The 14,093-nt window shown below is 44.0% G+C and overlaps 1 protein-coding gene across 1 annotated transcript in view; it reads right to left on the minus strand.

The window, feature by feature from the left end:
- Positions 1-5,688: 5,688 nt before the first annotated feature.
- The window catches only part of LOC147706948 (dual specificity protein phosphatase 14-like), a 46,700-nt gene continuing 38,295 nt past the window's right edge, over positions 5,689-14,093 (minus strand). The window contains exon 2 of the mRNA XM_086926194.1: positions 5,689-8,092. Coding sequence (XP_086782320.1) covers positions 7,462-8,022 — 561 coding nt within the window. The 5' untranslated portion in view covers positions 8,023-8,092 and the 3' untranslated portion in view covers positions 5,689-7,461. The remainder of the gene's footprint in view (positions 8,093-14,093) is intronic.

Below are 14,093 nucleotides of genomic sequence, written 5' to 3' on the forward strand. Positions count from 1 at the left end.
TATGTTTGTGCCCATACCTTCCGGACTGAACACCAGCAGCTTCAATGGCCCCATCAAATCGATCTGAGCCACCATTTGCAAATGTTGAGGAATAAGATTTGCTCGATAGTTAAAATGCAGCAAACAACATCTGCCTCAAAATCAAAACCAACTATGGTCAGAGTAAAAAAGTAAATAACAAGGTGGGTTGTGAATACTTTGAGCGCATTTCAGGAAATTATTTGAACAAAGTAGGAAGTAAACACTGACTCCGAATTCTGAGGAATTTGAATCTTTAAGTATTAAATTACTAGAATCTTACAAAGTGAAAGTGACAACAGCATTGAAGAGAACAGCTGTACTTAAACCTGAAAGCTCATTAAAATTGTATGGCTTATTTATTACACAAAGATATTCCAGAGGATTTGAACATAAAAGCTGCCGACTTTGGAATTGGGGAACAAGGTTCGAGGCTCTGGGTTGTCCTAACATCCTGTGATTCTGAGCAAATCGCTTTAATATCTGTGTCCCTAAAAATGAACATGACCTTGTGTAATGTAACTGGTGCTCATGTAGAGCGCTTCAATACCTTCAGGTCGAGTGTGTGCTATGTAAAACACCAAAACAAATAGAGACGTGATCCTTTTTGGGACGAAAATGTTCCAATACTCAAAGATTTAATTTACACGTAGATAAATTAGGCATTCTTAACTAGACCATTGAGTTCAGAATGTGGGAAAAGTGGAAGCTCTGCGCTTGTTAGTTGGACGTGCCACTGCTCAAATATGGCCAGTATGCAAAGGCCGTCTTCCGTAGTCCTCTCTCCATTATGAATATCTTGCCCTCACTCGGCGTCCTCCGCAGCAGCAATGATTGTTCGCCCTGGTTGTTGCTGTGGCGTTTGCAGGTTAGAGAGGAGTGTTGTAGGTTATGGCAAGCATGGGATGCAGGTAGCGCCGGCCAGCTATTCATCTTGGCTCATGCTGTTGATGGAGTGGTAGTGTTTGTGTCCCAAGGGTTGCTTCATCTCCTTGGCAGCTAAATGCAAGAGACTGCACTGGACACTCAGAGTTCTTTGAGGGATTTTTTGTTGACCCACGCAGCCCATGCTCCTTGCCTTGAAGCCCGTCTGACGCTTAAACCCAAGCAATGCAAATTTAAGTGATGTTATTGAGGTTTGCTCAAAGCAGCTTCCTCTCAGTGCATATGACCTCTGCCTTCACACCCACCAAAACATGACCAGGAACTAAAGGAAATAAATAGTTCCCCCAAACGACAGGTAAACAACCAAAGCATAAAGATACAGTACTTGTCCCTGCTCCCTGAAAGGAAATGAAAAACAAAAAGGCAGGACTGACCACTAGCAAGCAAGGATTTTTAAAGGACACTGCAACAAACAAATGAAACACAGGGGGTGGGCTATAAGCCCACACAGATGTATATACTAAAGTATATACAACAGATCTTAAAAGCTTGGCCTAAAAGGGAATGTGTAAGGAATGTGTAAGAGGGGCCAGCCTGGGGTTGACGAATAGCACACAGGGAAAGTGGGAGTGGGACATAAGAGAATGGCGGGAAGGTGATAAGAATCCAACAGGGAAGGGGGAATGGGGAGGGAGGAACATAAGTGGGTGCTGGGAGGAAGTGGGTTGATGAAGAGTGCACATGGAAAAGAAGGATGGGCTGGAAGAAACACAGTGAGGCATATGAGAGAGAGCCAGGAGGCAGGAAAGGCTAACAATTTAAAGTGGTCCCGCTGGGGATTAAGTGCAAGCATTTGAGTGGAAGGAGAAGAAAACAGTCAATAGCATTCGGTGAGAGATGAAAACTCTACCCGGCTGAGCGAAGATGTAATTTACAAAATGTTAAGCAAGTGGCTGAGAAGTTGGTCAAAGTAAGCCAATGGTTAAAAGGGGAAGCCCCAAGCCCACTTTATGTATATTGATAGCAGGAAGGGAATGAGTATTTGACCAAGGAAGGTACAAGCTTATCTGAGTGAAAACAGTGCATGTCATAAGTGACATTCTCTGTCCAGTGAATCCGTAACACTCAGTAGTATTTTGGGTTCTGTGGGGCACTTTGCTGCACATAACTACGAGGTAGTGCACTGGACATTAAAGTCTCATGATGAAAAAGAAAACATGACATTATTTTTCAGATTTTACTGCCTATACTGAGAGGTTACTAGGATTACCACCTGTCTGTGTTTGGCCTGACTAATTTGGCTTTGGACTATTTTGCTGGAAGTAAGTTGGGCCACGTGACCTGCCCCACACTGACCTGAATGTGGATATTGTTTAAGATCGGAGAAAACACTCCTCATTAGAAACGGTGGTGCAATAGAGAAGGGTCAATATATACATTGTATTTGTCCTAGTATAAAAACGGTGGCAACGCCTCTCTGTATGTGCGAAGATGCAAAGTAACAGTACTCTGTACAATGCGGAAGCAGCTTTACAATGGAGAGGAGGGCAGGGGCAGAGGAGAGGCCGGCTAAAAGAAAGGGAGTGGAACTGGAAGATTTGGACAGAGAGAGCACAACATTGTACTTAAGGGAAGGTGGCATGAGAAGGGTGTGCTACTAGCCACGGGGTGTATAGGAGGAGAGAGAAATGCTAATCCAAGTTACTACTAACTGGGTAATGGAAAGGCTAGGAGTGGTGCATGGGGAAAGTGGGTGATACTTCTTCAGATGTTGCAGGTAACTAGGTTGTTACTATGTGATGACGAGAAGAGTAGGCACTAGCTCAGGCTTGGTATAAGTGATAGACAGGGCTTTCTGGGGGGCAGGGCACTGTGAGGTAGGCTGGGCAATCCAGGAAGTCATGTTTATGTTGTACATTTAGGTTTGCAGTATAAGCTGGCTGGAGAGGGTGGTGAATACAATTATCCGAGTGAGATATTTACCACGTGTGGCAAATACCTCCTTTTCTGAGTTTTCAACATGAAAATGAGCCCGTGCCCAAAATCAGTTTTTAACACGATGAATGCGGCATATTTTGCTTTTTTCAGCCCTTACCCACACCAACGTCAGCATGTTTGACCTGCTGGAATTTATCAATCAAAAACTAAAAGGGTGTGATAATTATCACAAAACACAATCTGGTCCATCTAACTCCTGTTTGCACAGATATCAGAATGTAGTTCTTAACTTGTAATCAGGACCTTTGTCATCTAGTGCCTAGATGTGCACCACTTGTTTGACCATTGGCTGCCTGATGCTCCTTATGACATGCAGTGATCTTGCTACATTGGGAATTGGGATGAGAATACTTATCCATAAGTTGCTTGGCAATCAGCAGTAGCACTACCAGAGATAGACTGGCTTATGAGACCTATCATTACAGCATGACCACATGGAGGGCCCATAGTGCACGCATGTAAAAATAAATATAAAAACAACTTATAAGATTATCTGCAGAAAGAAGAGAAATAGGATTAATAGGCGAGCTCGACTCTAGATGGCGAACACAAACCTCCCAAATGGGTCAACTTTATAAAACTGATCCAATCGTGTTTTGACTTTACTCAAATATTCCATGTTGCACACTAAGGGGTATGTTGGAAGGTGGTTTATTAGCAGGTGTAGGTACGTACCTACCACTAGTAATAAGGCCACAAGCACAATATTCCAGTCAAGGTTTTTATAAATGTATGTCCTTGGCCAACCCTTGGCAGCTGGTTGCGAGCAAGCAGGCTTACACTAGGAAACAGGTTTGTAAATCATTTAAAAACACCAATACATTAAATAAGTAAGACACAACACACAATAAAAGTCCAACACCAATTTATAAAAATGAGAACTATTTTTATGATTAAAATGACACCAAAACAACAAAACTCCAAAGTAGGGAACGGGAGATATGAATTTGTAAAGAATAAACAGAATGCAGCACACATAGAAAAAGGAAAATACAAGGAGAAATAAAGATATTTCTCCTCATTACGCCTCTCCTGGGAGGCCTATCTTTTGGGCGCATTCCCAGGTTTACATTTTATTGTAAATCTGGGAATGCGTCAAAATCTATGGATGTTGAGTTGGAACACCCATACAACAGCCATGGAAAGGCCTGTACATGGCTTTACACTTAATTTCACAATTATCCATTTAAATGAAATAATAGGCCTTGACTACAGATACAAAATCTCTGTGCAATATTAGCTGGGTGATTAGTGGCTGATGTATTTTTCGGTTGTTGCTTACCAGGTATATCTGTATGATCTCTGAAATTTATAATAGAAAGACGTTTATTTTACAGTTTTTGAAGTTTGAACTAACCACCCATGCACAGTATGATGTTATATAGAATACATGATCATAAAAATATAATTAACTCATAAGAAAACAAAAGACAATTTCTAAGCTTGAGTTCTAAATACACTAACTAGACAAATGTATAGTAAATAAATGGCATTAACATTTGTTCTGAAAAGGAGGGTATTTGAAAATTATCCAAAAGAAATCAAGTCAGAAATGTCTGATGTTTAGGAATATTTTTGTTTAAGTAGAAACACTCAAGCTAGCATCCTCCAAAGATAATCAACTAATGAGCTAGATGTTGGCTTGTGTCATGGATCCATAGTGTATGCCAGGCCTGGCATCTTAAAAGAGTTCTAGCATTCTGTTTAAATCAGTAGCAAAAGAATAGTGCTTAATTTGTAAAAAAAAAAAAAATACCAGTGCTCTCATCAGAAGGCCACTGCTGCTTGCACCTCATACTGCCCCTGCCAGCGCTGCCAATGATAGTAACAAAACAACAAACTACCAATCACACTCCTAGAAGTGTGATAATTCTGACTATTCCAGGCCCCCACAGCTATAAGAATGGCTTTGGCAGCATGGAATAATGATGTTTCATGTATATTGATTTAATAATTAACTGTGGTTGTGGCCTTCTCTAAATTAGCCAGACAACGCCACCTTGTGGCAAACTGTTACAAGTGGCGTTGTTGACAATTAAGTGCCAGTGCCGAGCACCGTAAACTCCTGGTTCAAATTAAGCACTGCAAAATAGACTGATTTCCTACGAGTATTCTACCAAAGGTCAGACCCTTTACGGACCGTATCGGAATCGGCCCCCATATATTGAACCTACAGAAGGACAACACTTCACAGTTGTTAACCCCTTCCATGCTGATGACGGCCCCCAGCCGTCATGCATCATGGTGCTCGTGTGCTGATGACGGCTGGGAGCCGTCATGAACCCGCCCACTCTTAAAATCGGCCGCACAAGTGAAGAATCGCGGCCGCGCCCAAGGGGTTAAACAATGTCAAGTCAATCACCATGAGTTACAAACAGGCAAAAATTCCATGTTTATTGTGCAGAAACAGTGAGATGCTTTTCTTTGCTTAAAAAAAGCTTTGATCAAGCTATTGAAACCAAATATAGAGTATTCTCCAATACGTATCTGCTTACCAACACCTACTATTTAAATCTATTGTAAATTTGAGACACTATGCCCGATGTCTTCAGATAAGATGCTGCAGATTTCTTATGGTACACAGTTCTGAATGCCCCTTTCCCCGCTATGCACAAAATGTGAGAAAGGAATGGGTTTCTCCCGGGGTATCCACACCTATTGCACTTATTTCCTTTTCTTCCCTACTCCCTGATGTGTGGCTCACCCTACCATTCTCCACCCTACTTCCAACTTAGTCCACTCTAGGACAACACGGTTCCCCACTACCATATCCCTTTTTCTACTCTTTGTATGCCTCCCTGTACCATTCTCTGTCCCTTCCACCATGTGCTCATCCTCCACCCATGCCATCTGTGCTTCTCCACCTGCTTCATGACTCCTTGTGTCTCCCTCTCGCATGCTCTTTCATGCCTTGCTCACCGTCACTTTCATGCCCTTATCATGGCATTCCCAACACAGTATTCTCTCAGTGTCTTTCCGCCATCACACTTGGTGCCTCCCATTCGCATCAGTGTCCTTGCCCGCTCTATGTCACTCCAGATGTCCATGTCTGTTCCCTTCCAGGACTAAACTGGCACCACAGAGGAACAGAAGAGCCGTCAAAATGGGTGTTGCAAATATGGCATGGCTTCAGCGAGGCTCATAAACTGGCTGGATCCAAACTTTACTGTAGCAATGAGGGAGAAGAAGCAAGCACACAAAGGTGCTAAGAGCCCAAGCCATGAGAATAGACAAGTCTTCCCTCCATTCTTCTGGGGAACAGGATTTGAGATACAAAAACTCATTTTCTTCTATTTTTAGTGGGTACCTTAAGGCTAAACAAATCTAGTAGTGCAAGCATATGCCGAAGTCGGATTAGATGCAGAAGAGGGGGGCCTGAGTTTACACACCAGTCCCTGCTGCCTAGTAATGGCTGTTTAGATAACATAGTGTTGCTGTTGGTGGATCATGATATTTGTTGGTTGCTGCAGGAGCCCTAATTGTGTCCCTTTTCCTAACACCTTGTCAGATGTCCCGTCGGTAGGAAATGGCACTGAGGCTGGCTATGCCAATCAAAAGAAAATAAATGAGGACTCATAAAGTAAGGAATTGGAGCTAATTGGTGTGTGTTTGAAAGTTATTTTAAAGGTAAAATCAGACAGCCACATAGGATTCCATCTTCAGAGATGTTACTTTGCCTACAGCTTAAAAAATGTTGCCACCAGCGAAGAGGATCATGCCATTAGCAGCTCCTTTTCCTACTGGTCTGTTTTAGGTTAGTGTCATTTCACTGTCTCTCTTTTTTCTGCAGAGACAGAGAGAGACTATAGGAGAGACTATGGAGGTATGATTGGAGATCAATGGTGTTTAAAGGAGCAGCAGCATTTCCTCTCACCATCTTGTTTTAGGCTAAAGAAAACTGGACTAACTGAGAAGGACCTCTGTGGTGTGGGATTAGTTACTAGCTGAGAAGGATTTCGCCTTTACTTTATTGTTCCCAGGAACGCATAACACACACACAGGGATATCAAAACAAACAAAAATCAAAAATAGGGTTGATTAAACTGTAAATGGAAGTGGCCCAACTCCCTACAAAACAAATCCCATATTTAACTGAACACAAAAACCAAATTAAATCTCTATGGACTAACCCTGAAGCATATCCTCAGTCATGAAGGTATCCCAGTCCTGTTCACACCCTATTAAACCATCACAAGAAGTGCCTTGTCATCTGCAAGTATGAATTACCACCCCAAGTCTTGAGACAATACGATGGAACTACACACACCACTCCTGCGACATGAGGTGCTTACATTGTTTCCAACATTTTTTGCATGGGACACAAAATAACTTTTCTAATCCTCATGAATGTGATAGGGAATTCTGCTTCAATAGTGGCTTCAAGAGAGGTTTATTCTTACTGGGCGAGCAGTGTGACTATTTCGATCTAGAAGGTCTGCAAACTGTGTAGGATGTCAGCGTGTGTGTTAGCATACAATATGCATCATTGTCTTTGTCCTTTATTTCTCTACTATATATTGAATCTAAGGTTTACATTCTGTCATATTTTCCAGCTGTCACTCACAGAACACCCGCTGCAGAGTCAGCCAGCTTCACACTGTTTTTCCCAAAAAGCTGGCGTTCATATGCCATCAGCTGACGCCAGAAACCAACGTTGGGGCAGATGGCTGGCCGTCGGGACCTCACCCAATGGTGGGCTTCCTTGAGGGAGACCCCTTCATATTTCATTAAGTATGCCATACATAGGGTGGCCGAACGGCTCACCCCGGCCATGCAGTGTACTAATGTACGACCATTGCGCCGTTCCACCATCCGGATGCGGTCCGCCACTCGGTCGAAGTAATCTGAGAGTTGAGCATTGGGAAGGTCAGCCACAGGTACGCGGAGATAGTCCATACCAGACCAGCTGGGGCGCTGCACGTCGAGTGTGGCATTTATGACGCAAGTGATGCGCTTGGCATTGAGAAGCCCGCGGTGGCGGGCCACACTGGCATTGCTGAGGTACAGAGAAGGCGTGATCTGGTCCACACTGGAGAGGAGTGATATGGCGGATGTTGGCTGGAGGCGCGATGAAGGTGGAATGTAGGAAGAAGTTCTTGGAAGAACTGTTGATCGCTTCATGGAGAAGGTCAAAGTCAACTATGCAGTTCCAATAATAGTGGTGAAACTGTGCACGGAGCTTCCAGGAAACCTTGAAAAAGAAAATAGAAAAAAAAACAATGGTTTTCAGTTATGTTTCTGTGCACAACGCGATCAAAGTTGTAACTGAAGCATAGACATACAAAGGGTAGGTCGAAAATAAGGAGCTACATGACAGATGAATGAAGACAAACCCTATGGACTTTTGGGTCAATTCCCAGAGATAGAAGCAGTAATAGGAATTATAGAGCCACAAGGTATGAAGGCAAACATGTAATAGGTCCCCATAAGCAAGAATGAACATTACACTGTGAAGAAAACCCAGACAAGAAGCTGCAGAGCAAAAACAATTCTCTGTGGTGTATGCGAGTGTTCTTTTCACAGAAAGTATCCCTGGTGTCTACTTGTTTCTCCAAGGAAATTGCTGTGATTGATCTGACATATGGGGGCCATGAAGGACATAGCTGAAAAAGAGGATGTTCCTTTTTAGGTCTGCCCTGACCGCACAGATGGCATTATGTGATCATTTAAACAGGGCTTTAAGAAGCACTACTAAGAGAGGGGCTTTGGCTTTGCCCATGTGTTGGTAACCAGAAGTACATGTTTTGATTGGGCAGAAGTTGTGTGCTTCCACAGAAATGGACTTACTCTGAATACAGCTGTCATTCTTTTTCTTTATCCAGCTGCCTGAGCTTGAATTTTCGGGGGAAACACATGACATCGTAATGCTATTAACCACTTAACCTCGGTGCAAATCCTGCAGCGATGCTGTGGTTTAATTAAGTGGGCGGGACTGCTTCGGCCAACGGACGTGCGCAGCACTACAAAGGTAGTGCTCGGGACGGCCGTTGGCCGACAGAAGCATCGAAGGGGTTAAACTGACTTAGATAACAGATAATTTACAGTGTTTGTTTTTCTCTGCCAGTAGCACAGATAGGAGAAGGGCAGTCATTAACTTTAGACTTCAGAGTGCAGTTTTGTGTTTGAGAGCTCAGGGCTACGCTTCTCTACATGTATTCTTAGGTCTGGCTGGACAGTGTAATTGTCGCCTGACCTTATGGGATCAACAAAAAAAAGCTTTCAGAGTCCTGCTGAGAGAGGGGCTGAGGCTCCACCATGTAGGTCTCCCTGACTACAAGATTTTAGTAGGCTGAATTTGTGTGCTTCCACTAAAGAGATTGCCTGTATTACACTTTTTGGCTTGTGCCAAAGCTTATACCTTATAAACCAGGACTGAGTTGGTTATGGTGGCGAGCCAATGACTGCTTATTATCAAAAGTTATGATAAAGTCACTAGGTCTTATATATTTATTGTGAAAAGCATATGTTAAAGTCAATAGGCTTTTAAGTGTGGATTGTTGTTTTATATTACAGATAGGTATTTCGTTACATGGACTCTCACAGATTAATCTAGTAAGCAATGGTTTTGGTGTTGTTTATCCTGTGCGATAAACCATGGATACAGAAGGCTTGTTAGGCCCTCTTATGAGAGATATTGTTTTGCTTAGACAACTATAATTTGGTTTACATTTCTAATTTGATGCCTTTGTCTTTGGTTTACTTATGGAAAAGTCTATAGTGTAGGCCTGAATTGGTTGTGGTACCAAGAAATATCACTAAATCAAAGGAGAGAGGGAGGACTAGGTAAGCTAGTCTGGATCCCCGTTTATATATTCAAAATCAAAAGAGACTAGCTAGATTTAAGCAGAAAAGACTCAAAGGAGTACGTATGTCAAGGGAAACCAGTAGGTTTTATTTGAAAGCCCTCACCCACCAACCTAGTTGGTGGCATGCTTCATCATCGGGCCCCACCGCAGTGGCACCTAACGTGCCCCGGGTGTGCTTCGACGCCAGATTACTGCGGAGCTGGTATAATTGCTGAGTGTGCAATGTGGTGAGTATGAAGGTGAAAATTTAAAAAGCCATACAGAAATCCCAGCACCCGAGGGTAAAAACTATTTTAATAAAACTGGGTATCTGTTGGCACGTTAAAAAGGCAGACGGACACAGTGGAGTATGGATTATGACCTCCAGTGTCCTGTGTGGTCTACATGTTTCAGCCTGGCCTTTCTTAATTTGAAACAGGCTTTCCTCAGGACCAAGTGAGTATGTGTGGGGGTATTAAAATAAATTACAGTGAGTGTGTTTAAGGTTCTATGTGTAGCACACACTAAGGTGCTATATGGGTGAGAAGGGGGTTCCCTCTCGCTTTGCTACATATAACATAGAGGGGGAGACATACAGACGTACAGGGTAGAGTCATATTAGCATATTATTGCGAAAAAACACAGTCGTCATTCCACCGTCTAGTAAGGTGAGTGAGCGAACTATACATGGCTAAAGTGTGGTCTTGTCAGTGGCAAGACTCAAGTGAAGGTTATCTAGAAGCCGGTTGTAGTGGTGATCTAGAAAACGAACATGTCAATGTGAGGTTCAGGTAAGTGAAAGAAAATCAATTATTGTCCTCACACAGTGTTTTGCTGATCAAAGCCTCCTTGGGTCGCCTGGCAGAGAAAGAGACCCTAAAAGAAGGTGGTATTGGTTTTAAATAATTATCCGACCTGTAAGGGAAAACCTCAACACCTTACCCCAACAGTAGCTGTAGTGCGCAGCCTCATTTACTCACGAAACTGTCGATCTAGTTCCTCCCTGGACCTGTAATCCTTCTGCGGCGCCCGGATGAAAGTGAGGGCTGGCCGAGCCTGTTTATTTAAAGGTTCAGTCATTGGTTACACCTGGATTAAGGTAGAAACAGAGGGAGGGGTAGCCGCGCCGAAAGCGCCATGTCATGCGCGCTCTGCGCATGCGTTAAGAGAGTAGCGGTCCCTATCCGGCGCATGCGCCTGCTGGTAATGCCTCTCTGCGCATGTGCGGGTAGTTCGAGACTACCGCGCATGCGTGGAAGGTGCCGCGCATGCGTGGAAGGGTGTGTAAGCGCTCATGGTAGCGCTAGTATGCAATGAAACCTTTTTTCAGGGGCACAAAGGTGTCAAAAATGATATTGACACTGGAAGGTGACAACTGAATGGTATAATAATGTGAGAAGGATTAGTTTATGCCCAAATTACAGAGGAAGGAAGCCTCAGTCATTGAGTGTGGACAATGCACAGAATAGAGAGGAAGGGCTATGCACAGAATAGAGAGGAAAAGGACTCAGTCATTAAGTGTTAAGCGAATTCCAAGGTATGGAATCGTTGAGACCCTCAGTATGGGTCGATAGGCGATAAATCCAACGTTGTTCTTTTTGGAAGAGAAAACTATCATTGTTTTCATTTATGGGGAATTGCTCAATCACGGTCCAAGCGAAATCATTGGGGGTGTGATTGTGGGACAAGAAATGGTCAGTAAGTCTACTTATGTTTTTACCACATCGGATGGTGCTACGATGTTCAGTCATTCTTGTCCGTACCTTCCGGGTAGTCATACCCACGTACCGTAGGCCACATCTGCATGTCATGAGGTACACCAGGTTAGAGGAATTGCAGTTGGTAAACTGGCGTTGTGTCCATACCTTGCCCGGTTCTAGGTCCAGGGTCTTTGAGGGGGATGTAAGGTGGCACACGCTGCAATTATTGCACGGTTGGTGTCCCGTAAGTTTTGGTAGACCCCAAGGGTTGAGGATGGTGTTGTCATTAGTGGCACAGTTCGGTCTGGGTCTGGTGTGTACTAGGGAGTCTTTCAGATTCTTAGCCCTTTTGTATGCGAATCTGGGTTTTTCCCAGTTTCGGTTGCCTGAATTGATGATCTTCCAGTTCTTGGTGATTATGTTGGAGACCTGATTAGACACGGTATTATAAGTGGTGACGCATGTCAAAGTGGGTTCTTCAGGGGGCCTTGTTGTTGCCTCAAGCAGAGACTCTCTATTTTGGTTTCGAGCCCTCTTGCAGGTGGTGTTCAGAATCCTGGTGGGGTATCCCCTGTCTTCCAATTTATGGATTAAAGTGGCTGATTGTTGTTTGTAGTCCTGAATTCGGCTGCAGTTGCGTCTCAATCGTAAAAATTGACCATAAGGAAGATTTTCCCGTAGAGGTCTAGGGTGGAAGCTGTCGAACCTCAAAAGTGAGTTCCTTGATGTGGGTTTGTGGTAAGTTGTGGTTGTCAAGCCGTCCACACCTGCCTTGATGGTGAGGTCCAGGAAGGCTAATTCAGAGGCACTGCTAGTGCAGGTAAACCTTAGGTAGTTGTCACGGGTATTGAGCCACATGAGGAATTGATCCAGGGATTCCTGATTTCCTTCCCAGATTACCAGAATGTCGTCGATATATCGACGCCATACATTGATGTTAGTTGCGTAGGGATTATTCACAGATTGTATGTGTGTCTTTTCGAAATGGGCTACGTAAAGACCAGCTATGCTGGGAGCGAAAACGCTCCCCATGCTGGTGCCATTGGTCTGTAGGTACAGCTTGCCATCATACTCAAAATAGTTGTCTTTTAATGCCAGAGTGGCACAATCCATTATGAAGCTGCGTGGAGTGTGGTGGTTCCAAACAGTTCCAGTTAAGACTTCCTCCAGTACTGCCAATGTGGCGTCCTGCGGTAAGCTAGTGTAGAGGCTCTCAATATCTAATCCGACAAGGAGTTGGGTTTCCGGGTTGTAGTCGGTTTCCTTGATTACATTTAGCAGGTGTTTCGTATCCTTGATGTAAGAAGGTGTGAGTTGTACCAATGGATTCAAGAAAAAGTCGCAAAAGCGTGACAGGGGCTCTAGGAGTGATTGATTCCCAGACACAATAGGTCTTCCCGGTGGTGGGGTTACTCCTTTGTGTATCTTTGGGAGGGTGTAGAAGTATGGGATTCTTGCATTTTTGCAGCACAGGTAGTCCGCCTCCTGTTTCGAGATGTGTTCTGCGTCCCGGGCATTTTTCACCAAGATCTGTATCCTCTGGCTTAGTTCCTCAGTGGGGTCTTTCCTCAGTGGTCTGTAATTCCTGGTATCACTGAGTAGTCTGAGACATTCAGTGTCATAATCTGTTTTATCCATGAGCACGATACCTCCCCCCTTGTCGGCGGGTTTTATGACAAGGGCAGGGTTAGCCTGCAGGCGTCTTATCGTTTCACGTTCCCGGTAGGACAGATTATTGAAGGTGTCTCTTTCTTGTGTATTCTCAACCTCAGTGTAGACCGCCTGTTCGAAAGCAGCAATCTCAACAGGTATACTTGCAGGTGGAGGGATGAAAGTGGATTTTAATCTGAGGCCTGTCTCGTTGGGGACTTCCACCTGAGGGTCGTTGGACTCTGTTTTCTTTTCAAAGAAGGCTTTTAATTTTAGTTTTCTGAAGAACTCCGCCAGTTCCATATGCAGTTTGAAATGGTCCAGTTTGGCTGTAGGGACGAAAGATAGGCCCTTGTTCAGGACTGCTGTCTCTTCTTCTGTCAATTCTATGCTAGAGACGTTGAAAACCAGCTGGTCTTTTGTTCTTACCGCTGTTACTGTTTGCTCGGTCCTGCCTGTTCCTTGGTTTTGTTCCTCGTGTTTGAACTCACTGGTTCCGCTTCTGGTGTCCAGTGGACCTGTGGTGCATTTCTTCTTTTTCCACGATTCCTGCGGCCCTGTGATAAAAAAGGATATCTTTGGTTTGGATTCCCTTGAAAGTATGGCATCTGTCCTGGTGCGTACATTGGAGGGAAACCATAGAAAGGAGGTGGTATTGGTCCAAATTGTGGGGGCCCAAAGTTGTGGTTCTGTGGTGGACCCTGCCAGGGTTGCTGCCAATGTTGGCCTCGTCGTCCTCTTCCTCTAGATTGATTGGATTGATTGGATCCGGTGCTGGAATTGCTAGAGACCGAGCTATTGTCCCCGGAGCTGCCGGAGTCTTTTCTGGCTGGGGTGTAAGCATCATCCGAATAAGGGTATGTCTTAGTGAAGTTGAATCTCTTCAGGTCTTTCTCAAAATTTTTAATTTTTGTCTGAGTTAAGTATTCTTTGTAGTCAGCCATCTCACGGTTTTGGTCTTCTAGTTTCTTTTTATAACCAGTTAGGGTGGTCTTGAAATGGTTCTCAGTTGCCTGGATTTCGATCAGGATAGCATCGGAGAGTCGCTTGGCGGTTT

Source organism: Lissotriton vulgaris, chromosome 6, assembly GCF_964263255.1.
Source record: "Lissotriton vulgaris chromosome 6, aLisVul1.2, whole genome shotgun sequence".
Lineage (NCBI taxonomy): Eukaryota > Metazoa > Chordata > Amphibia > Caudata > Salamandridae > Lissotriton > Lissotriton vulgaris.